This window comes from Mirounga angustirostris, unplaced genomic scaffold (assembly GCF_029215605.1).
Source record: "Mirounga angustirostris isolate CCGP_5_RB_7025 unplaced genomic scaffold, mMirAng1.0.hap1 SCAF_2, whole genome shotgun sequence".
Taxonomy (NCBI): Eukaryota; Metazoa; Chordata; class Mammalia; order Carnivora; family Phocidae; genus Mirounga; species Mirounga angustirostris.
This window is the reverse complement of record NW_026991710.1, coordinates 154,007,135-154,033,115: the sequence shown is the minus strand read 5'-3', so window position 1 is coordinate 154,033,115 and position 25,981 is coordinate 154,007,135. Positions and strand designations below refer to the sequence as shown.

The 25,981-nt window shown below is 43.1% G+C and overlaps 1 protein-coding gene across 4 annotated transcripts in view; it reads left to right on the top strand.

The window, feature by feature from the left end:
* Window positions 1–10,558: 10,558 nt before the first annotated feature.
* EPHX2 (epoxide hydrolase 2) overlaps window positions 10,559–25,981 on the top strand; it is a 72,095-nt gene continuing 56,672 nt past the window's right edge. For 3 of the 4 annotated variants that reach the window (XM_045880056.3, XM_064585350.1, XM_045880055.3), the window contains exons 1-2: window positions 10,559–10,748; window positions 22,739–22,823. In XM_045880056.3, coding sequence (XP_045736012.1) covers window positions 10,651–10,748; window positions 22,739–22,823 — 183 coding nt within the window. In that variant the 5' untranslated portion in view covers window positions 10,559–10,650. The remainder of the gene's footprint in view (window positions 10,749–22,738; window positions 22,824–25,981) is intronic. The other variant, XM_064585351.1, reaches the window with a different exon arrangement.

Sequence of the window (25,981 nt, the reverse complement as noted above, 5' to 3'; positions counted from 1 at the left end):
CCTCCCCCTTAAGCCACTTGTTATCTCATCTCCCTTATTTTGTTTAAAAGCAAAGGGCCCTAGGGGGTCCTGGGTGGCTCAGTCAGTTAAATGTCTACCTTCGGCTCAGGTCATGTTCCCAGGGTCCTGGGATTGAGCCCCACGTCAGGCTCTCTGCTCAGCAGGGAATCTGCTTCTCCCTCTGCCTGCCACTCCCCTTGCTGTGCGGTCTCTCTCTCTCTCTGACAAAGACATAAACAAAATCTTAAAAAAAAAAAAAAAAAAAAACTACAAAGGGCCCTAAATAACCTCCAGGTTATTTGCTCCTTAAAAGCTGTGTGGGTTTTTGCGCAGTGAAGGAAACCATCAACAAAATGAAAAGGCAACCTACTGAATGAGAGAAGATATTTACAAATGATATATCTGATAAGGGTATCCAAGATATATAAAGAACTCATACAACTAATAGCAAAAACAAAACAAACAAACAAACAAAAACCCACAAATAATCTGATTAAAAATAGGCAGAGCAATCAAATAGAAATATTTTCAAAGAAGACATATAAATGGCCAACAAAGATGCTCAATATCACTCGTCATCAGGGAAATGGAAATCAAAGCCACAGTGAGATACCACCTCACACCAGTCAGAATGGCTAGAATCAAAAAGACAAGAAATAACAAGTGTTGGTGTGGATGTGGAGAAAACAGAAACCTTGTGCACTGTTGGTGAGAATGTAAATTGGTGCAGCCACTGCGAAAAAGAGTATGGAGTTTCCTCAAAAAATTAAAAATAGAAATACCTTACAACCCAGCAATTCTACTTCTGGGTATTTATGGGGAAAAACGAAAACACTAATTGGAGAAGATACATGCCCCTCTATGCAGCATTATTTACAATAGCCAAGAAATGGAAGCAATCTCAGTGTCCATTAACGGATAAATGGATAAAGAAGATGTGATATATACATACCATGGAATATTACTCAGCCATAAAAAAGAATGAAATCTCGCCATTCACAACATCGATGGAGCTAGAGGGTATTATGCTAAGTGAAATAAGTCAGACAGAGAAAGACAAACACCATATGATTACACTTATATGTGGAATCTAAAAAACAAAACAGACAAACAAGCAAACAGAAAACAAAACAGACTCATAAATACAGAGAAGAAACTGGTGGTTGATGGAGGGGTAGGATGGGGGATGGGCAAAATAGGTGAATGGCATTAAGAGGTACAAACTTCCAGAGATAAAATAAGTAAGTCACAGATACAGCATAGGGCATATAGTCAATAATTTTGTAATACCTTTTATGGTGACAGATGGTAACTACACTTATTGTGGTGAGCACTTTATAATGTATATAACGGTCAAGTCATTATGTGGTTCACCTAAAACCAATATAATACTATGTGTCAAATATACTTCAAAAAAACAAAGCTGTATAGTTTTTGATAGGTTTCTAGAGCTTTCTGTGCCTCAGTTTCCTTATACATAAAATGAGAATGTGAATATTGGTTCCCACTTCACAGGCTGGATGTTAAGAGTGAATGAGTTAGCATAAATAAAGGGCTTAGGATAGTGAAATAAGGCATGCTATATATATGTGTGTGTGAATATATGGGACATGTATGTGTATAAGTATATATATATATTTACACATATGTACATGATTGCTAGTATTATCTTCTAAGAAAATTAAAAGACATGAAATACGAAAGAATTCACTAAACAGCTATATTCTCACTGCCCATAATTAACAAATGTTAATATTTCACCACATATACTTGCATATGGAGGGGTATGTGTGTGTGTGTGTGTGTAAGGAAGGAAAGAATCATAGCTTATATCAACTAGGGTTCTTGGCTCCAAGTAATAAAAACCTATTGATGAATTTAAGCAGAAATGGATTTTTTTAAAGGACAATGGGTAGTTCATAGGAGCACTCAGAAAGCTGGAGAACCCGCTCAGGGCACAGGTGAGAACAAGGGAAACATCAACCAGACCAGAGCCCAGCTCACAAGCCATTCACCTGCATGATGGGCCTTGTGCTGCTGTGGGACTGGATGCAAAGCCTCGCAACGTCTGTCGCTAGGACTGCTGTCACTGCTGTCTGTGGAAACGAGCCTCTCCTGCTGCTGCCAGAATTAATCCTCCCCTGTCCCTGCTTCTTTGTGTCACTAACCCCCAACACAACAGGGGGGACAGATGCATCTGATTAAGCATGTGCCTATGAACGAGGTGCAAGGAATGTTGAGGAAGCAGGAATCTGGGGTTTTGAGCTCCTTGTGGAAAGTGGGCTCTGCCACCTTCAAGGTGAGAACATTCCCAAAATATTTGATAGGAGTTTTAAATGCTGAAAAGCTCCCCCAAATCTAGCTTTTTGCCTCCTAACATCAGTGCACACCCAACTTTCCATAATTACACTTCAAAAAAAGAATGCTTACATCTAACTGTTCAAAAAGTTGTCCCCGGAATTTGTTTTAATTCGGTATGGCAAGACATGCAGACACAAGAATGATTGTCGTGAAGGAAGAAGTTTATACTCACAGATCCCTGGAAATAATCACAGTGTGCCATGCAGGGCCACACAGGGAAGCACCAGGGCTCAACCAGGGGGCAGAAAAGGCAAAGGAGAAAGCATGGCCCAGAGCATTTTTTTTTAAGATTTTAATTTATTTGTCAGAGAGAGAGAGCACAAGCAGGGGGAGTAGCAGGCAGAGGGAGAGCTGAGACTCTGAGCAGGGAGCCCAATGTGGGGCTCTATCCCAGGACCGTGGGATCATGACCTGAGCTGAAGGCAGACACCCAACCAACTGAGCCACCCAGGCGTCCCCATGGCCCAGAGTATTTATTGGAGTTTCTGCAAGAGAGGCAAGGCAGGCCAGGGTAAGCAGCTTCGAATTGGATGGTTTGAGCAATTTTGGCAGGCTGTGGGTATAGGGACAGTCTCTAGTTGTCCAGTACCTGGCTGTCGGGTGCTTTTGTGCAGGGTAATGTTGGCTTGGTGTGCGAAAGATAAAGGAAGTGGTTGGAGATGTTGACTCAGGACTGTTTGGAGGGTTTGTAATATGATTTTTGTGCCTCCATGGAAACTGGATCACAGGGATGATGTGAACAAGTGGGGCCATTAGTTTGGCCTCATGAGTAATCGTTGCCAACTAGACAAACACAGAATCTAAGAAAACACATTTAGAGCACTAACATGAGGCAGCCATTCCTCACAGAAATAAAAGTGCCCGTATCCCTAGGGCTCATCAGTTACTCCCTCCAACTCTATATCTAGCCTCTCTGAGCAATGCCCAAACTTGCTCTCAACCTGACACAATGTCATCTTGAAATTCTGTCTCCTATGGAGTAAATCATAAAGTTCATCAAAAGCATACTGCGTATAAAGTAATGGGGTGGGCAGAAAATGAAATAAATTAACCAAGTAAGGAAGAAAATATTGGCTGGTACAGCCCTCATTGTTATAAAAGATCATTAGGTTAGAGTTGGTATTTACAGCTTTCCCCTTCACCCATTCTCCAGAAGAAGCATCTATTCCATAAAGACAAATTGCTACCCCCTCCATTATGGAAGGAGTTCATTGTAATCAGCTTGCCACCAGGTGGCTAATATGAGCCTCTGGGCTCAGGCACCCTATCTAGAGCTTGGGATTTGTCACTGCTGCTGGGGAGCTGGGAATTTGGCAATGGCAGCAGTAGGGATCACACAGGGAATGGTATCTGCCATTAGAATCACCTAATTAAGTTTACAACGATGAATTGACACTCTGCAAGATGCATCCATCTTAGGTAAAGTTTGGTGGTAATCAAAAGTCCCTGCATAATTCTGGTCTTTGATGGTGGTTCTAACCCTTAGGATTCTCCCAGAGACATGTTATGGATTTTATTTATTACTTTGTTATAGAGGCTTCATTTTGGTTCTTCCTCTCAAGACTGACAATGATGTGCCACGTACTGAGAAGTTTCCTTAACTCAAGTCTTGTCACCAAAGGTCAAACCACTTCCCACAGCTCCTATAATCAAGATAATAGTCCTCCCACACCAGTGTTTTTCTCAAGGCCTTGGAGGAGTGTCTCATGAGTTCTCTCACATTAGGAAGAAGGTCATACATAAAAAAAAATCCATTCCAACATTTCTGTTTCGACAAGTCTTCCCTTCCACTATCTAATTTCTGGTGTCTCATGGTAACTTTGTGTGGGCTGTCATTGAACAAACTGTGAATACCAACCCGTGATGGTTAATTTTTTTTTTAAGATTTTATTTATTTATCTGAGAGAGAGTGAGTATAAGTGGGGGGGGAGAGGGGGAGGGAGAAGCGGACTCCCCAGTAAGCAGGGAGACCAACATGGGGCTCTATCCCAGGACCCTGAGATCATGACCTGAGCTGAAGGCAGACGCTGAACCTGCTGAGCCCCCAGTTGCCCCTGATAATCCATTTTTATGCATGATCACCAAATTGTGAATATCAATGATCAGAATCCTGCAGTTTTGGGGTGTGTTTGTGTCTCCTCCCAAGTTTGTCCCTGGAACCTGTCTGCCGGGACATGTGGGGACCTAAACCTGGTTAAAGTCCAGAGGCAATGAGGATGGGTAAGGTGGGGCATGTAGAAAGTTGGCTTACCTGGCCCATAATAAATCCTTCAGGTGAGGCTGTTGTAGGAATTTCAGCTAAGGTAGGAACAATTTCATCAGCTAGAGAAAGAAAAATAACTTCGCCTGCTTCCTGGTTTTTGTCATGGGACTCTTCCCAGTTCTTAGAGTCTCACTTCTTTTCCATCAGTGCTATGAATTAAACCGATGCAATAATTAGGCAAATCACAGGATTTTGAAATCAAATTCTTTTGAACTTGGATTGTAGCCATCTTGTCAGTTATCCATTTATTGCCTGCCCTTTCTGAATATACCTTCAATATATGCTTTTTAAAGCATTTCTTCTTTAAAGTGTACACAATAGTAAGCTTTCTCAGTGAAGAGCTCCAGAGGGACATTGCAGGAGGATGAGAGAGAGGTTTCCTGCAATTTCTAGCGCAGGTGGGGGCACCTTTCAGCCTCAGCTTGGCAATCACGTCTCTGCAGCCATTTTGACACACAAACCAGAGCCCCAGGGAGCCTGTGTGGAGCCACCTGTCCAGATTCCCTTGGCAAGCCCTTGCAAGGGCTACATGCAGCTGACTATGGCCAGAGGGTCCCATGTGAGGAAGACTGCGGGACAAATAATTTAGAGAAGGCCAGTTGAGATAAGCAAGAGAGCGGTTGTAAATAAAGAAGAGAAAGGGTCCAAGGACTGACTTTAATTTAGAGATGAGGAAAATGAGGAGGAGCTAGCAGAGGAAACCAAGCAAGAGCAGTTTGCCGAGGAAGTGAGACCACCCCCTGCAAGAGAGGGTACTAGAGGCCAAGTACAGAGAGTGTCATCAGGAAGAAGAATGAGCAATCAGGCCAAATGCTAATGCCAAATCAGACGTGGTTAAGGTATAGAATGACCTACAGATTTGGCAATGCAGAGGTTTTCTGTGATGCTAGGAAGAGGATTTTCAAGGAAAGGATAAAGACAAAAGCATGATTCAAATGAGTTCGGGGGAGAATGGGCCAAGAAGGCTTAGAGTCAATGAGCCTCAACAACTCTGAAAGACTTTTGCTGGAAAAGAAGGAAATAAGATGGCAGTGGGAGAGAAATGTGGGCTCTCCATAGATTTATTCATTTTTTTTTTTAATAAGTGAAGTTACAGACTGTTGGTGTCTCAGTCTACTTGAGTTGCCATAACAAAATACCAAAGACTGGGTGGCTTAAAGTACAGAAATTTCTCTCTCACAGTTCTGTGGGCTGGAAGTTCAAGATCAAGGTGCCAGCAGGGAGGGTTTCATTCTGAGGCCTCTTGGCATGTAGGTGGCCATCATCTTGCTTTGTGCTTACATGACCTCTCTGTGTCTGCACAGAACAAGAGAGCAAGCTTTCTGGTGTCTTTTTTTATAAGGACACTAATCCCATCATGAGGCCCATCCACATGACCTCATCTAACCCCAATTTCCTCCCAAAAGCCCTACCTCCAAATACCATCATATTGGGGGTTGGAGCTTCAACATACAGATCTGGGGGGGAGGAGACACGTACATCCAGTCCATAACAGTTGGCATGTGAATGGGATGATCCAGGAGAGGACATCATGGATGATGGAGTGAGAAGTTGTCCTTCTGCCTACAAGGGTACCAAATTCAATGCCTCAGTGGAAGAGTCAACCTTAGGCAGGAGCAGAGGCAGCTGTTCAGGGTAGCTGGAGAGAAGGTACAGGTACAGGTAGATGAATCAATAGAGAGGTGGGAGTTTGTGGAAGTTTTCTGATTGCTCCAATTTTCTCAGTGAAATGGGAAGCAAAGAGACTGGCCAAGAGCGAGGAAGGATGGAAAGCATTGGCGACTGAGGGGAGAAAGGAATGTGTCCTTTGGTCTCCCAGGAGATCAGGAGAGAGAGCTGACTAGGGAAGAGTAGTAGAGTAGTTGGGTCCAGAGTGGTACAATCGGCTGAGGTGAGGTTAATGTTATGGGTCTTAGGGAGGATTTGGGAGCAGCGATAAGGACTAAAAAGGTCTTCCCCCTCTCCCCCTGTCAGTGGCACACAAGGGGAGGAAGGGAGAAGAGGGAAAGTAGGTGCCTCAGAGGAGAGCCACATTTGAGATCGAGCGAGAAGAGCAAGAGAATAGAAAAGAGGTTGAGGAAAAGAGTGGATCTTGCTGATAATGACCCTGAAGTTCCGGAGGGCATGGTGAGTTCCAGAAGGTTCCAGAAGGCACAGTAAGAAGGGTTTCGGGAATTGGTAAGTGGTGAGAGGTGCCTATGCTGGCTGATTTAGGCAGAGAATATATTTAATGATAGGCTATTGGTGAGGCTCTTAGGAAGCTTGGAGAACCAAACTTGGAAAACCAGCAGTAGAGAAGGCCAACACCAAATTCACACACCAGAACCAGCCTTGGGAACACACCACTGTTCCTGTTGCTGAATGCTGAGGCCTGTATCATTCCTGCCAGCTGGGACCCCTGGATACTGCTGCTGTCCCAAAACTGCCAACCCAAACCCTCTCCTCTGTCCCTCTTCCCTTTACCAGCTCCTGCTATCTGGGTGCATCTGATTTGCTGAGCCTAACTCACAGACCTTCACCCTAGCTCAAGGCAGGCTCACAGAATCTCAGGGAGGACAAGAGAAGCAGGCTTGGAAACTACACAGCCAAGAACAACGTAGTGACAGCAAACCATGCCATTACAATTTTTATGAAGCCATCATTGTGCCACTGCATCCATATCAAGTATCCAGGACTAGACTGGAGAAGCTCCATACTATCCTCTCCAGAAAAACTAGATGCGTCTGCTTTGCCATTGTTGGTACATTTGTTACCCAAATCTCAGGCCAGAAGGTTGATGGGAAGAGCCCAAGTCATATGAGCAGCATTAAGGAAGCCCAGGAAAAATGGTGTTTGTGGAGTCTAGCTTGCGAAGGTAGAACTCAAAATGTGGAAACTATCAAAATAGATGTTTGAAGGATACTGTGCATCTCTGAATGACAGATGTCCACTGTAGAGTAGGATTTCTCAAATATAGGAAGAGGTTATAGATGTTTGGCAGTCAAAACAAAAAACCAACTAAGAAAAATGACAAGTAGCCTCGATAAATATTACTAACGTCATTCTCATTGCCCCAGAAGCAACTAGAAATTCCTTGAATTCATCATTCCACTACAATGGAAGCTTCTTTGTCCCTAATTTTGTCTGTTGTATTTTCCAATGAATCCCAAGTGCCCAGAAAGTGCTTAATACATAATTTTCTGAATGAATTAAAGAAATTCATTTGCTACACTAAAGAAAGACAAAGCATCAGGTGGAATGTGGGTTTAAAAAGCTACCAGAGACAACTTTAATTTCGCTTGATTCAAACACCTACAGTAGGAGAGGCAGCAGTGTGAGATCCTTTCTCAACCAGCAGGAATTAAATAGAGTTTTAAAATGGGGTTGGAAAACCAAGGTCTAGCAGGTGGTGGGAAAGGGTGCAGTGACAGGAAATCTAAAACAAAACCAGATAGAAGTTTATGTGAGTTCATTGCAAATCTAGTGATTAGCATGAGGTGTAATTTCTGCATTTGCACTACCACATTCTCCATGTTTTTATGATTTCATGCTAGCACCTCAAATGCATTTGATAAATATTAAAATTAGCAGACAAAAGGGTTGCGATTTACATTTTAAAAAGATACCCTGTTTCCAGAGCCCAGCTGAGTGAGCTCTAACCTTCCTCTATGTTGGCTGGCAGAAAACCTAGGGGAAGTGTGACCCATGAGAAAGAGCAGAGCACAGTAAAAGGATTGAGACCACTAAACCTTGTCTAAGCAGTTCGGCCAGGAAGTTCTGTAACTCATATGGTATTACAAAATATTCCAGACTAGATCACTTTATCAGTGTAACCGCTCCTGAATAAACAAAGGTCCCTGTAGGAGCTGATAGTTTCCTCTTAACCCGCAATGATCCCCATCTTAAAATGGGGTCTCGTGTTCTGTGTTTCTTACTTTCCTTCTCAAAAGGGGGATTTATAAAATCCAATTCTGTCAATGTGTCCTTCCTCTTTGCTTTGTTGTGTTTACAAACATATACGGATATGTATTCCTAAATGGTACACCAGTGAGGCAGCAGAAATCCCTCTAGTTATTAAATAGAGAGAGCTTTAATACGGGATATTAGGAACCTACAAAACCTTTGAAAGTAGTGGAGAAGTCAGCTCCCGGGTGAGCCTTTAAGAAAGACGGCCAAAAAACACCACTGAACCTGAAGCTATTACCTCTGCCCTAATCAACGGGACACCACTGGGACTGAGTTCAAGAGCACACAGCTTAAAGGGGAGCGGGGAATCCAGAAGCAACTCCAAGTTCTTTGGGCTAAGTAATTAAGTGAATGGGGGTGCCATTGAGTAAGACTAGGAACGTACTGGGGAGAACAAGCCTGAGAGGTGGGAATGCAGCAAGAGTTCTGTTTTGGTCATGATGAATTCGAGATACCTGTTGGACATTCAAGAGGAGATGTGGAGTAGGAGGTTGGATATGCAAGTTTGGAGACCAAAGGAAAGTCTAAGTTGGAGATTTAATTTAAGAGGGTTCATACTCTACAAGCCATGTTGCAATTTGTTTATTTAATTATTATTTTTTTAAGGCTCAGTTTTGCTTTTGAGATCACCAACTTCATGAGAGATTGTTGTAGTCACTTCTTTACCTCTTTCAAACCCAGGTAATCTAGCTCCTATCTCCAAAACCACTAATAAAAGTGTTCTGAAGGAGGTCGCCCAGTGTCATCCAAATCCAAAATCGAATGGCTCTTTCCAGTTCCCTCTGCTAAATTTGGCATTGTTGACTACATACTTCCTACTTCCTACTTTGTAGGGGTGGATTTCAGAAAGCACTAATAACAGCCTCAGGCAGATCCCGGATGAAGTTAGGAGGCAAGAGACGTAAGCATGGTCATAGTTCACCTGAGCAAAACACCCAAAGTGGCCTCATTTTTCTTCTTCTCCAGATTGATAATTGGTAGATACAAAGAATGTTGTAGATGAATACCTCTTGATTTCAGTAAGGTATCTGATGATCTTTCACACCATTCTTCTAGCTAAATGGGGCAGAATATCTTGGATAAATTCACAGATGACACATTCAACAGAGAAGTCTCTGGTGTTTGTGTCTTGAGGCATGCTCCTGGCAAGCTGGGACACTAGGCCCAAAGCATGTTTTAATTCACAGAGCTACACTACAGGCATGAGGAGTCCAGCAATCCTCAGGCAAGTACAACTCAGACACTCCTAAGCAAAGTCCAGAAACAAAGGAGCCAATAGTGTGGAATCTGTGATTTAAAACAAAGCTGGGGGCGCCTGGGTGGCTCAGTTGGTTAAGCGACTGCCTTCGGCTCAGGTCATGATCCTGGAGTCCCGGGATCGAGTCCCGCGTCGGGCTCCCTGCTCGGCGGGGAGTCTGCTTCTCCCTCTGACCCTCCCCCCTCTCATGTGCGCTCTCTCTCTCAAATAAATAAATAAAATCTTAAAAAAAAAAAACAAAAAAAAAACAGGATAGTGAGGCATCTGTAAATATACGCACCAAAAGGAGGGGCAACAAAGCTAATAGTTTAGTGGATATGCCAACGGAAAGGAACATGTAAGGACCAAACACTGAATGAAGCTTTTGGACACACACACACGCACACACACACAACTTACACTTTAAAGGGACACACACACGCACGCACACACGCACACCTTAAAGGGACACACACACACACTTACGCTTTAAAGGGACACACAAACACACACACACTTTAAAGGGTCTGTGGCCCCTGGCTCTTTCTCAGACCCCTACCCTGAGGCCTGCCCCCGGCCCAGTGAAAGTCTGGCAAATTCGTGTGAAGCGGTCAGCCATCGGGGGACTCAAGCCCGGGAGCTCGACGCCTGGAGGCGGCGGAGAGAGAACCCGGGCTTACCCCGTGGGCCGCCGGCCGGGCGGGAGCTGGCCCGGGGGCGGGGCGGGGCGGCGGCGGGGCGGCGCCCGGGGGACCAGTGCGAGGGGAGGCGCGGCGGCCAGCCGCTCCAATCCGGCTCCCGGCCTCCGTGCGGCTCCGGGCGCTCTGTGCCTGGGGGGGTCGCCATGGCGCTGCGTGCGGCCGTGTTCGACCTGGACGGGGTCCTGGCGCTGCCCTCGGTGGCCGGCGCGCTGGACCGCACGGCGGAGTCGGCGCTGCCCAGGTAAGGGAGCCGGCGCCGGGCCGGAGCGCGAAGGTCGGCGCCGCAGGGGGCGCGCGCCCCCGCTGAGAAGCTGCCTCTGGGCGCTTCACATTGCTGCAGGGCCAGAGCCCTGCGAAGGTTAAAACAATTACCCCGCCCTAAAAATACCCCTGTATGCGACTAGACCCATTGTCTTTCTAAATGCTAAGTAAGTAAATCTCTCTAAAGACTCCAGAATTGCCCTCTATATTGGATTCTTTTCGTAAAGTGAGAGGAATTGCTCTCCGCGCTAACCGCTGCCCCCTAATTCTGTGTAATGGAGTGGGTTTTTAAAGCGGCGCCTGGGTGGCTCAGTCGTTAAGCGTCTGCCTTCGGCTCGGGTCAGGATCCCAGGCTCCTGGGATCGAGCCCCGCATCGGGCTCCCTGCTCCGCGGGAAGCCTGCTTCTCCCTCTCCCGCTCCCCCTGCTTGTGTTCCCTCTCTCGCTGTGTCTCTCTCTGTCAAATAAATCAATAAAATCTTTAAAGTTGCGCGGAAGTTGAGAAGAGAAAAAAAAGTTCTGTGCCTTGCGGGTTTACTTAACTATAATAGCAAACTAGAGAAACAGCCCCAAAGCCTAATCCCTGAGAAATGAACTAGGAAGCGTCACCAGTAAACCAGGAAACAGGATGAGCTTTCAGATCCGGAAAAACCTGTTAATGACAATTGAAAAAAACAAACCCACCAGAATGTAAAACAATTTATACAACATGGTTTCAATTATAGGGGGGAAGAAAGCTACATGTAGAAAAATGTGTGGAAGAAATATCCCAGAATATGTTTGGGATTGTTAATCCCAGATGAGATTATGAATGATTGTCTTCATTTTTCTACTTTTTTGCATTTTCCAGTTTATCTGCTTATGAACATATGTTTCTTCTATAGTCAGAAGGAAGGAAAGCATATTTGTTTATAAAGTTAAGAAGGGAGCGCCAGGGTGGCTCACTTGGTTAAGCGTCTGCCTTCCATTGGCTCAGGTCCTGGGATCAAGCCCCGCAGGGAGCTCCCTGCTCATTGGGGAGGCTGCTTCTCCCTGTGCCTCTGCCCCTCCCCCCACGTGTGCGCTCGCAATCTCTCCCTCTCTCTCTCTAACAAATAAATAATTTTTAAAAATTAAGAAACGGGCGCCTGGGTGGCTTTGTTTCTTTGGCTTTGGCTCAGGTTTTGATCCTGGATCGAGTTCCGCATCGGGCTCCCTGCTCAGCGGGGAGTCTGCTTCTCCCTCTGACCCTCCCCGCTCTCATGTGCTCTCTTACTCTCTCTCTTTCAAATAAAAAAAATTTAAGAAAGAAAGATAGATCACCCTGGCAACACCCAAGGAAGACTAGATTCTAAACTACTGGCAAGAATAAGGAGCAGGGTGGAAGCTTTGAGAGTTCTGTCTTGTTTTGTTTCATGGCAAATTAATGCTCAGAGACTGTTTCTTTTGGCAGCAATTTCTTTAACCCAGATTCACTATGGGTATTTCACAAGCCTGTAGCATACAGGATAATGCCCCTTCATAAACCAATACACAACATACTCCCAAACAATGATAGATTAATCCCATTATTGTTCCAGTCAAGGGGGATCTGAAAGAAAGAAAGCCCAAATTCAGTTGAGATGTACTTTCACTTATTTTTTTAAAGATTTTATTTATTTATTTATTTGAGAGTGAGAGAGAGAGCACACGAGCTTGGGGGGGAGGGGCAGTGGGAGAGGAAGAAGCAGACTCCCCGCTAAGCGGGGAACCTGACTGGGGCTTGATCCCAGGACCTTGGGATCATGACCTGAGCCCAAGGCAGACGCTTAACGACTAAGCCACCCAGGTGCCCCTGAAGTGTACTCTTTATTCCCCAGCTGGTGGCTGCTCTGGAAAGAGTAGAGTCACCTTTACTGAAGCAAAAGCTAATTGCCCCAAGGGCTTCAGAGTGCTGGTTTAATGGGCCGAGTCCCCTCACCCATTGGATGGTCCTCTCAAACTTTCGGTATTGCTCCTTCATGTTTTTATTGATAGACACCCAGAGGCCCTCAGCAATTGAGCTACTGAGTATCAAGGGCAAAGGAGCAGATGACCAGATGTTGACATGCTGTTTCAGTACAGTTTACCTCACTCTTCCAGCAAAACCACTACTTCTAACAACAGCTTCACTTTATTAGCCTTTGTCAAGAACAAGTGGATTTCAAATCACATCAAACCAATACAGAACATGCCCCATTCTAGAATTCTTGTGATACCAAAGGCCAACAGGCTGTCTAACCTATTATACTATATATTATAAAAGACTAGTGTCTGCAAGCATGCCAAGCCAAAAGGAGTCTCAGAATCTAGAGCCACCCTTAATTTATACAGATACAGAAAGTGAAGCCTAGCAGGAGATTAACTTGAATACATAGTAATTAGTCACTGGGAGCTATGGAACCAGTTTTTTTTGACTCCCAGTTTAGGGTTATTTCCTCTCTGATTCATCGAGACTTCCCACCTCCCTTGGCTATTACTGTTCTGGGAAAGATGTCAATCTGTAGGGGGTGAGTAAATACATCAATAAGTATATCAATAGTAAATTGATATCAGTATGTCAACACCAATAGTTAGTGTATCAATAATTATTTATTGTCATTAAAACACAAATAAGGTGCCTACAAAGTCCACAATAAGAATAATCACATCCCAGGTAATTAGGATTGAAGAGAAGTATTGAAAATGGAGGGCCGCCCTTGATCCAGGTTTGTCCAATTCAGATCATTTGCAGGAGGGAAAAGCTGAGGAAGGACCAGTGAGCTTTCCTAGAATCCCTTTTAACAATAGCATTGTTTTACTTCCTTTTGACTCATAAATTTGATTTAAAAAAAAAAAAACATAAAAAGAGCTTACCCTCGTGAGCTATGAGGTGTAATTGTGCCTGTGACCTCATCAATGTGGGGGGGGGAACATAGCGGTAAGAATAAAAGTCACAAATATACAAGTTTGCAAATGTGGGGTAATTAAAAGAGCGCTGGTCTCTGAGTCAGACCCAGATTAAAAATCTCAGTCCTAACACTGACTGCTGGGTAGCCTTGCTTAATCTGTTTCAGTCTTAGTCAACTCATCTAAAACCTTAGTCTTTGTTTTGAAATAGGAAAATACCTTCCTCTAGACATTTTTGTGAGGGTTACATTAGGTAACACGTAAGGTGGATGGGCAGCTGTATTCCAACACATTTCTTTGTAAAAGTCTCGTGCATATGCACGAGATGCACTGGGCACACTGTTTATCTAGTGTTGCACAGACTCACACACTCCCTCCATGACCAGGATTAGGATTGTTCCCAGCAGCCATAAAATGGATCATAGCAAAGCTGGCTGATTCCAAGACCTTGACCTTGTTAGCTTTTGGAGTCTGTGAATGAACTGTGAAGGTGTTGGTTCAGCAGGTGAGCCTGAAGGGCCTGCCTTGCACGGGGCGTTTTCACCAGGCTTGGCATCTGGTATGTGAATTCAGGCATCCACAGATAGCCAGAGTTCAAGGCGAAGGCAGTGCCATAAAAGGAAAAGTTCTTAGGTGGCTCAAAGGAAGGAGGGATTAGGGCTGATGGGAGAACCAGAAAAGCTTTAATGGAGGCAGAGCCTGAGAAGATGGTTAAGAGACTGGTGGGAAGAGATGTGAAGGGAGAACGTTCCAGGTGAAGGGAGCAGCATGAGCAAAGGCTTGAGGGTGGAGAGTATGGAGTGCGCACGAGAACAGTGACTATCCCAGTGTGGCCAGAGAGGAGGAGCGTCGTGAGAGAGAAGCGGGGGGCCGGCTCCGTAGTGTGACATGAAGGTGAAGAACCTAGGCTGCGGGGCCCAGCGGGGGGAGGACAGAGGAAGCCTGTGAGCCTGGTGCTGAGGCCGTGAGGGTAGCAGGATGTAGACAGTTGTGTGCTTCATTTAATACCTTCTCACACAGCCTCACTGTGGAAGGTGTGCCCGGGGCCACTGGACCGAACAACAGGGATAGGCAGAGCATCAGTTCTAAAAAAAACCCTGAGTTCTAGAACCTCAGGTGCTTGTCCTATGCAATGCTCAGTAAATGTTTTCGTAGCAAGACAGACACGCGGTCAGCAAATACAGGAAGGGTATCTGAGAATCAGGACTTCTTATCCATGTCCTGTGTACTATTTCAAGAAGTATTTACGGGATGCTTCCAGGAGCTCCTGGGGCAGTCCCCAGATTTGTAGTGGCCTTTTGCCTCTTATTTACCACCTCTGGGATTTTGTATCATCTCTGAAGCCATCTTTTTTTTTTTTTTTTTTACACATGGGTTTTAATTCCTCAACTAATACACAAATCCATTCTTACTGTGAAAATATTCAAACTAACAGAATAATGTGGAATAGGAATGTCAGACCCTCTTCACCCTTCCTTCTTCCTCTCCCCACCCCACCTATAATCATGGTTGATCCAGAACCAAGGGGTATTTTAGGTTCCGCCCCCATAATTCTTTATAGCAAAACCTGACCTGACTTCATTTCACCACAAAATCTGACTTGACCTCATTTGGGTAGTAAACGTGACCTGAACAAGTGTGGGGCTATTTGTCATCTTTATCTGTCCCACTACTGTGAGTAGTCACGCATTTCGCGACAGAAATACGGTGAGTTTGATTAAGAGGGTTGCCCCGGACCCTCCTGGAGGTGTTACTTACTGTATGGTATAGCCCCCCTTTACATTTACAGTCTGAACAAACCTGACTTTTGAAACTCATCTGGTTCTGAGGCTTCAGATAAGGGATTGTTAGTCTGTCACTTGCTTATATGAATTTGCAGGCACGTTTATGCACAGTTTGGTAGGTAGGTAGTTTGGAAGATAGATAAGTTTAAAAAAAACAATAGGATCATAGTACACATGCTGTTCTAGGTCTTAATTTTTTTTTTTTTTACTTCATTTACTTAATTTTAATGATTTTACTTCACTTAACAATGGGACATCTTCCTGTGTCTGTTTATGTATCTACCTTTCCTTTTTTAACCGCTCCATGGTATTCCACAACATGGTAGTGTCTGGTTTTGTACTGGATTGTTTCATTTTCTTCTTAAGTTCTCTGAACTGTTGATTCCTACCATGATGTTTTGTGTTTTGTGTTCTTCTTTTATTCCTCTTCTTTTTATTTTTTTAAGATTTTATTTATTTATTTGAGATGGGGGGCACAAGTAAAGAGGAGAGGCAGAGGGAGAAGCAGATTCCCTGCTGAGCAGGGAGCCCAACGTGGGGCTCGATCCCAGGACTTCTGAGCTGAAGGCAGATGCTTACCTGGCTGAGCCACCCAGGCACACCTTTTATTCCTCTTCTTTTTCCTGTCTATAGTTGTATTGATCAAGTTTTCTTTTTCTCCAGTTTTCTCTTGGGGAAACATTTCTCGTCTTCTTATGGGTACATTTTGTTTCTAGTTTCTTTATGATTACCTATGATTTTTTAATGTGCATAGATAGTAATTTATTCTATTAACACAACCTTTTCTGTCAGCATGCATCATTATTGGTATCTTTATTTTCTGTGTAATGAAGAATTTGTCTGGTGTTTGTCCTAGCACAGAGCTTCTTTTTTTTTTTTTTTTTAAGATTTTATTTATTTATTTGACAGAGAGAGACAGCGAGAGAGGGTACACAAGAAGGGGGGAGCTGGAGAGGGAGAAGCAGGCTCCCCATAGAGCGGGGCTCGATCCCAAGACACTGGGATCGTGACCTGAGCAGAAGGCAGACACTTAATGACTGAGCCACCCAGGCGCCCCTAGCGCAGAGCTTCTAAAGACCATTGGGATTTCCTGAGGGAAAGGAATGCCATTGTTACAGTGAGATGACTCATGGGGGTGCTTACCAATCTTCATGATTGGGACTGGTCATCAGCAAAGCCAACTGAGTGATTAGAGGTTTGGGACTTTGGGCCAGCCAGACCTCTAGGGAGGAAGCTGAGAATTGAGTTGAATCAGATAGCCAATGATTTAATCAACCGTGCCCACATAATGAAACCCTGATAAAATCTCTGCACACTCTAGCTCATTGGAGCTTCCTATTTAGTGAACGCTGATTTGCCTGGAGGGTGACATGCTCTGATTTCACAGGGAGAGGGCGCGGATGTTCTGCATGCCCTCGCAGAACTTGTCTCATGTGTCTTTAAAATAATAGCAAGGAATGCATTTTTTTTAGACAACTCCCCCTCCTAAGGGGAATGGAAGTGGTCCATCAGGGGCTTACTTCCTAGTGTTGGCCAGGAAATTCCAGTTTGCCCCGTTAAAGATTACGTGGTGAGGGCGGGGCGAGGGGGGGTTGAAACTGCAGTTAGTTAAGTATGAAGTCTTACTGATGTGGGGCCTTAACATAAGTGACTCCATTTTGAGATGTGGTTTTCTTTTTAATGCTAACTGACCTGGAAAGACCACATGGAGAGGCCCTGAGACTATTTGGGAGAGAGAGACATGCCCGGTCAGTCCCCAGCTGCTTCAGCTCTCCCCTTTCCCCATCCTGTTCTAGCTGCCATCTGATTGCAGACACAGGAGAGATCCTGAGTCAGAACCGCCCAGCTGAGCCCTTCTCTAACTCCTGACCCACAGAAACCTTGAGAGATAATAAAATGACTGTGGTTGTTTTTAGCCATGGATTTTGGGTTGATGTTTTATGTAGCAATAATAACTGGAACACTGTCTCCTTTACAGATTAATTTTTCTCAGTAGTTCGCACTAAAATACTATATAATGTACCAGCTTATTCTTTCTCCCCCCTCCCCCCCCCACTAGAATGTGAGCTCCTGAAAGAGAGCTTTGTTCAATCCTTCCTTCACATTGCCTACAACAATGCCTGTTGTAGAAGGTGCACAATGAATATTTGCTAATGAATAAATGAAATGGTAGAAGGAAGGGGAGAGAGCAGATCAGCTGTCAGAAGCCCCCAAGTCCACTTTCTACTTGTGGAGTTTATTGAAGTGACTTTGAACCTGCTCTTGGGCTTAGTGGGGGAAGAGCAACAGTGGACTTCTTTTCACATGTTTGGGCTCTTGTTTTCCTCCTTTCTCTCTTTTTAAAATTAATATGTTCCAGGCTACATCTGTCTTGCAAGATTTTCTCATATCTTTTAGTCCAGTAATTTACATTTTCTTGGTTTTCTGAACTATTGAAGTTGTTTGTCTTTTTAAATCTTTTAAGGATAGCTTTTGTCTAATTTCAGTGGGATTTTAGGCAGAGAGAAATAGATACATGCTCAGTGTGCTGTCCTGATATAATCCCCACTCCCTTCATTTTGCATTTTTTGATGGTATCTTAATTGTAGCATAAAGGTGTGTGCCTTATAACTTTATTACACAAAGGTCTGTGCCTCTTGTCAATATAAAAGTGCTTAATAGAGATTGCCATTTTCTAAACTGGTATCAAATTATACTCCTACCAGGAGTAGAAGAGAGGTCCACTTTCTCCACATGGTCTTTAGTCTTTGATATTCTTAGGGTGTTTAAATGTAGTGATTCTGGTGGGTATATAGTGGCATCTCATTGTGGTTTTAAGTTGTATTTCCCTGGTGAATAATGATACTGGGCTTCTTTTTATATGCCTATAGGCCATTTGATAATTCTCTTGAGTGAAACTCTTGTTCAAGTCGTTTGCCTATTTTTCAATTGGGTCGTCTTTCTCTTATCGTTATTAGGAGTTCTTTGTATATTCTTTTTGTTTGTTTGTTTGTTTGTTTTAAAAAGATTTTATTTATTTATTTGACAGAGAGAGACACAGAGAGAGAGGGAACACAAGCACAGAGAGTGGGATATTCTTGATACAAGTCCTTTGTCATATGTATTGCAAGCATATCCATGTATATGGCTTACTCATTCACTTTCTCAGTGATATCTTCGATGAACAGAAAGTCTTGATTTTAATGACAACTAAGTTATCTTTTTTTGTTGTTTTATGTTAGTGCTTTTTTGTCCTTTTTTTTTTTTCCAGTTGGGCTTGAACCCAAGACCCCAAGATCAAGACCTGAGCTGAGATCAAGAGTTGGATGCTTGGGGCACCTGGGTGGCTCAGTCGGTTAAGCATCTGCCTTCAGCTCAGGTCATGATCCTGGGGTCCTGGGATCAAGCCCTGCATCAGGCTCCCTGCTCAGTGGGGAGTCTGCTTCTCCCTCTGCCCCTCACCCTGCTCTCATGCTCTCTCTCTCACACTCTCTATCTCAAATAAATAAATAAGATCTTAAAAAAAAAAAAAGTCTCAGATGCTTAACTGACTGAGCCACCCAGGTGCCCCTGCTTTTGGTGTCCTTTTAAGAAATTTTTGCTTACTTAAAGGTCATGAAGATATCCCACTTTCTTCTAGAAGCTAGATTGTTTTAACTTTCACATTTAGGTGGATGATCCACTTCAAAACAAATTTTGTATGTGGTGTGAAGTCTCCCCAACCCCTATGGATATCCAGTTGCTCTAAAGTCATTTATTGAAAAAAACCTTTCTCACATTAAATTTTAGTGGTGCCTTTATGACCATATATAGAGAGGTCTATTTCTGGACTTCCTGTTACGCTAAGTTGATGTGTAGGTCTGTGCAATAATACTACATTGTCTTAATTTATAGTAAATTTTAAAATCATGTAATATAAATCCTTCATATTTATTCTTAAAGATTTGTTTGGCTATTCTGTGTCCTTTAGTTTCCAGATAAATTTTGTAATCGGTGTGTCAATTTTCACACTTATACACAAAATCTGCTGGGATTACTATTGGAGTGAATTAAATCTTTGTATCAGTTTGGTGAGAATTTTTGCCCAAACCATATTAAGTCTCCTAATCCATGAACTTGATATAGATCTCTCCATCTATTGAGGTCTTTAATTTCTCTTAGTTTTGTAGTTTTCCAGATAGAGGTCTTAAACCTCTTTCATTAGGTTTATTTCTGTTTTTTTCTAATGCTGTGGCAAGTGGTATTTTAAGAAATTTCATTTCCAATTTCTTTTAAACCACATTTGTCCTGTTCTCAACTTTCTATTTTGATCTATCTTTAAGTTGACTGGAAATCTTCCTTGAATTTCTTTTTTTTTTTTTTTTCAGGAAATGCATGTGATGGTAAACATTAGTTTTACAGGCTGGGATTTTCTGTTACCTTCAAAAATGTATAATAAATTGTCTGGGGATAGAATTTTGGGGCCATTGTTTCTTTTTATCTCAATGTCTAGTGACTATTTTTCCACAATCTTCTGACATCTAAAGTTGCAGATAAAAGACTAATGTCACTCTAAATTGTTTTTCTTTTGTGTATAATCTGTTTTTACACAAAAGGTTGTTACCCTTTCTTATTCTAGGAATTGCCATAGTTCCCCCACATATGCCTATTGTGGGGGTTTTGTTTGTTTGTTTTTTATTAGTTTTGCCTTGGTAATTGGTATACTTTTGATCTAAGGACTCAAATCTTTCTTCAGTACAGAGGAGTGTTCTCCTGCTTCTCTGATCAATCCTAGTGGAATTCTTTTTTTTTTTTTTTTAAGATTTATTTATTTGAGAGGAGAGAGCGTGCGCACGCACACGCAGGCGCCGGAGGAGGGGCAGAGGGAGAGAGAGAATATTTCAAGCAGACTCTCTGCTGAGCGAGGAGCATCATGCAGGGCTCGATTCCACGGCCCATGAGATCATGACCTGAGCGGAAATGAAGAGTCTGACACTCAACCGACTGAGCCACCCAGGCGCCCCAATCCTTCTGGAATTCTTATTGTTTGCTTATTAAAGGAATTTGGCCTCCCTAGGTCTTATCATTTTCTCATTAACTTCAATTGCTTCATCGTTTTACTCTTTATTCTTGAAAACTGTATCATGTCTTTTTATTCACTAATTTCATTTTGTGTGATGGCCATTTCACTGTTCACTGCTTTTGTTAGTCATCCTTAAAATTTGGAATTCATGTTTTCCAATCCAACAATGCTCATATTTCAAATTGCTTCCTTTATTATTATTACTGCCTGATTTGTCTTATAGATACATTGGTATCTCTTTTCTCTATAGTTATATTCTTGCCTCAGCTCCTGTTCTTCTATCAGCCCCCATTCTCCAGGCAGAAAAAATAATTTTCCGTTTGCTTTCCATCCTACTCATCCAGTGTGTTATAGTTACTTGCTTATATGTTGACTCCCTTGTCCCCTGTGAGCTCCCTAAGAATGCAGTCACACTTTTCCATTTTTATATCACAGCACCCAGCACAATGTCTTGCATGCCTAGGTGCTCAATACAAGATAGTTGAGTTGAATTGTGTATTGACTCTTCAAACTGGAGGTCAGCTGCAGAAGGCTATGAGGGATCTTTTGAGGTGATGAATGTTCTAAAACTGGCATGGGCTGATGTTTGCACAACTGTAAATTTACTACACATCATTGAATCATACTCTTAAAACATGGATTTGATGGTATGTAATTACAATTTAATAACTCTGTTTAAAAAAAAGAGACAACTGGCAGGGCAGTGCCTGGCTGGCTCAGTTCAATGGAACATGTGACTCTTGATCTCAGGGTTGTAAGTTTGAGCCCTACATTGGGTATAGAGATTACTTAAAGATAAAATCTTTCAAATAAATAAATAAATAATAACTGGTGGCAAAGGTGTAGCAAAGCCATTGCTATTACTGGAAAGTTGAGCAAGGCTACGATAGTAGGAATATATCTTTCCACATTTCGTGCAAAGTCGATAACTGTTACCTGCAAGAGGGTTAGTCGGATAGAAGGGAGTTGACTGTTTTCAGAAATGAAACTCCCAGATCAGAGATATTTGTCATCTTACTTGGGAATGGTAAATAATTTTAACTGGCTCACCAATTCCCGTGCATTGTGAATATTTGCCTGGGGCACTATATTAAGGATTGCACATGAGCGTCTGGACTCAGTGGAATCGGATGTGGTAATGGATTATCAACATCCGCCGGCGGTGCAAGGGGGTGGAGGTGTGTGTGTGTGTGTGTGTCACATACATACCATCCTTTATCTGTCCGATGACACCCAGCTGGCCATGTGAAGGTAGCAGATCCACCACAGGGGGTGGGAAATTATCAAGAAAATGGAATAGAAACTTGTATTTTGTAATGTAAGGAGGTGAGAGGGTAATGAGCTTGTCTCTCTCCCTCTGTGTCTGCTACTCCTTGGGTCTGTGAACAGGGGATGAATTTGAGCTGAGGTGTGTTAGACACCATCGCTAGCCAGCGCTGCCATAACCAAGTACCACAGACTGGGTGGGTTCAACAGTAGTTCCAGAGGCTAGAAGTCCAAGATCAAGATGGCGGCAGGGTTGGTTTCTCCTGAGGCCTCTCTCCTAGGCTTGTAGATGGCCGCCTTCTACCTGTGTCCTCACGTGGTCTTCCCTCTGTTCAGGTCTGTGTCCTGATTTCCTCCTCGGGACACCACTCATTACATAGGGCCCACCTTAATGACCTCATCTTAATGTAATCACCTCTTTAAAGGCCCTGTCTCCAAATACAGTCACATTCTGAAGTACTGGGGATTAGGACTTCGACATATGAATTGGAGGTGGGGGGTACAATTTAGCTCATAACATGGGAAACTTTTTAAAAATTAAATAAGGTTAAAATGAAATAGAAACTATATGTTCAGAATCGAAACAAGAAAAAAATATTTCATTCCCTTTGAAGAATATGTATTAGTAAAGCAGCCCTTTGGAGCAGTGCCTTGTGCAAATGAGCTGAAGATGGGAGTGAATGCATATCCAGTCTTGAGTTTGTCCCTTAAGTGGCAAAGCCAGAAGTACTAACAGTTGAAGAGTCTCTGTTAGGTGGTCCCCGGTGGGCTGCCTCACCTGCCAGCATATTCCTCATTTAGTTTATGGTCTCACATCCTGGTTAGGTTGCTTTTTCAGGCTAAGATCCCAACTTGAGCATTGCCTTTCCCCCTCCATGGCAGAATGCCTTTCTAACAGCAGTTTGTCTGTGGATAGAAATAGTGTCTGTCCCCTACATGCTGCTATGATGAAGTCTTCCAAACATCCATGCTGTTGTTCCTTTGTGTCTTCCAGAGGCTTTCTGAAAGAAGCTTTCAGGAGAGGAGGCCCAGATGGCTCCAGTGCCCGCCTCATGAGGGGAGAGATCACGTTTTCCCAGGTAAAGGGACACTTCATAGACCCCCTCAAGAAGGCATTCTGTGCCCACATGCCCATCTCCCGCACTGACTAGAAGCTCTCTGATGGCAGACCCATGTTTGCTTCACCGATGTACCCCGTCTAGCACTTCCGTCGTAGGACTGGGATGGGGGCTTAGAGACCCACAGAGAGAGAGTTAAGACTGGCTTATTGTCTCTTTGCAGGATCTACCCCATGACTGGAAAATTGCCAACCCCTTGAAAATCTATACCAGGCAGAGTAGCGCTTTTTTTTTTTCTTCTTAAATGGTGATAAAATACACATAATACAAAATTTATCACCTTGATCACTTTTAAGTATGTAATTGTGTAATATAAAGTATATTCACATTGTGAAGCCATCACCACCATCCATTTCCAGAACTCTTCATCTTGCAAAACTAAAATCCTATACCCCTTAAACAAAAACTCCCATTCTTCTTTTCCCCCAGCCTCTGGCAACCTTCCTGTCTCCATGAATGCGGCTACTCTAGCCACATTAGAGAAGTAGGATCATGCAATATTTGTCCTTTTGTGCCTGGCTTATTTCCCTTGGATGATGTCTTAAAAGTTCATCCATGCTGTGGCATGTGAAAGGCTTTCTTTCCTTTTTAAGGATGGATAGTTTTCCATTGTATGGATAGACCACATTTTGTTTGTCCATTCTTCTGTCAATGGACACCGGGGTTGCTTCCATCTTTTGGTTATTGTGAATAATACCACTGTGAATATGGGTGTGCGAATATCTACGTGACACCTTGCTTTCAGTTCTTCTGGGTATAGACCCAGAAGTGGGATTGCTGGATCATACAGTAGATCTGTTTTTAATTTTTTTTAAGGACCCTCCATCCTGTTGTCCAGAGTGGCTACACCAGTTTGTATTCCTCTGAGCAGTGCACAAGATTTCCAGTTTGTCCACATCTTCGCCAATCCTCATCAGTCTTTGTTTTGTTGTTTATTTGTTCTGTTGTTGATAGTTGTCATCTTGAGAGTAGCTGTTTTCACAGGGCCAATTGCGGGGAGGGGTTGTTAAGTAATAACTGGATAATGGGTGGGCTTTGGAGTCAGAGAGCAGGATTTGAATCACAGCTCCCACTTACAGACCGTGTCCCCCCCAGCAAGTTGCTTAACCTCCCAAAGGCCCAGTCTTGCCATCTGTAAAATGAGGGTGATCTACAGTCTACTTCATGGATAGTTAGGAAGCTAGGAAAGTGTCTCGCACGGTGCCTGGCACATAGCATGTGCTAAATAAATAACAGTTACCATTGTGACTACAGCCTCCACTGATTTTTAACAAAGTAATCAGGATCTGAAACCATTTGAATTCTCAGTGTCTGGAAGAAGAAAGGCTATTGAGAATCTATAAGCACACAGAGAACATGGTCTATATTTTAACACTTTTTATGAATTAGAGCCACCTATCGGTCTGTCAGAGAACTTAGGGCCCACTGTAGGAGAAAGCAGGAGTCTACCTTTTCTGTGAAGGCACAGAGCGCGCGTGGATGCACGCACGCTTGCACACGCACAGTGGCTGGTGACTGAAAAACTAATGATACTGCTGAGAATAAATGTGAAGTCAATAAGAAATCTGCAGTAATATTGTTGGAAGAGAAGGAAAGAAGGAAGTACAATGTGTTTTCAATGAACATAGGAATGATAGAGTGAAATTCTAGTAATTGCTATGAAAACCCTGCACCCGTTCTGACTTCTTTCGTCCGTATGTAGCTTCTAGGCAACTTGAATGGTTAGCAGATGAGGTCTGAAATAGCAAATTGCAGTTGATCCTTGAACAACATGAATTGGAACTCACGGGTCTACCTATCCATGGATTTTTTTTTTTTTCAATAAATACACATACAGTGCTGTAACCGCATTTTCCTCTTCCATTTGATTTTCTTTTTTTTTTAAAAAGATTTTATATATTTATTCATGAGAGAGAGAGAGGCAGAGCGAGAAGCAGGCTCCCAAGGAGCAGGGAGCCCGATGCGGGACTCGATCCCAGGACCCTGAGATCATGACCTGAGCCGAAGGCAGACGCTTAACCATCTGAGCCACCCAGGCGCCCCCATTTGACTTTCTTAATAACATTTTCTTTTCTCTGCCTTACTTTATTATGAGAACACAATATATAATACATATAACATATAAAATATATATTAATCAACTCTATGTGATTGGTAAGGCTTCTGGTCAACAGTAGGCTATTAGTAGTTAAGCTTTTGGGGAGTCAAAAATTATATGTGGGGCTCCTGGGTGGCTCAGTCGTTAAGCGTCTGCCTTCGGCTCAGGTCATGATCCCAGGGTCCTGGGATCGAGTCCCACATCGGGTTCCTTCCTCGGCGGGAAGCCTGCTCTCCCTCTCCCACTCCCGCTGCTTGTGTTCCTGCTCTCGCTATCTCTGTCTCTGTCAAATAAATAAATAAAATCTTTTAAAAAAAAAAATTATATGTGGATTTTCAACAATGTGGGGGGTTAGGGCTCTCAACCCCCACGTTATTCAAGGGCCAACTATATATTATGACAAAGGCTACTTAGGTTCAATTTGTCTTCAGAAATCATGTCTTGAAAATGAATGTCGTCTTAATTTTTCATTTGTGTGTATGGGCACCTGGGTGGGAAATTTTTTCTCATTTGTGTGTACAATACAAACAGAAAAGTACACAAAGTATACAGTTTAATGACTTTTCACACAAACTGAATGCACCCATGTCACTGGCACCCAGATTAAGAAATAAAACATAATCAGCACCATGGGCACCCCACTTACGCACCTTCTAACGCTACCCCTCCAAGAGTAACTAACCATCCTGACTTCCAACCTTAGAGATCACTTTTACCTATTTTGTACTTTATGCAAATGGAACCACACCGATAAATCTTTTGTATCTGGCATCTTTTCCTCAACACTGTATTTGTGAGAATCATAGATGTCATTGTATGCAGTCATAAATAGTTTTATTCTCATCACTGCATGATATTCCATTGTATGAAGATACTCTGATCTGTTTATCCATTTTTTTTTCACCCTGAGATGGAAAGGCATTGGGAGATTTGGAGCAGTGAAGTGACATTATGTATATATATTGGCAGCAAGGAAAAGGGTTTTTTAAAATTTTATTTTATTTATTTATTTGTCAGGGGG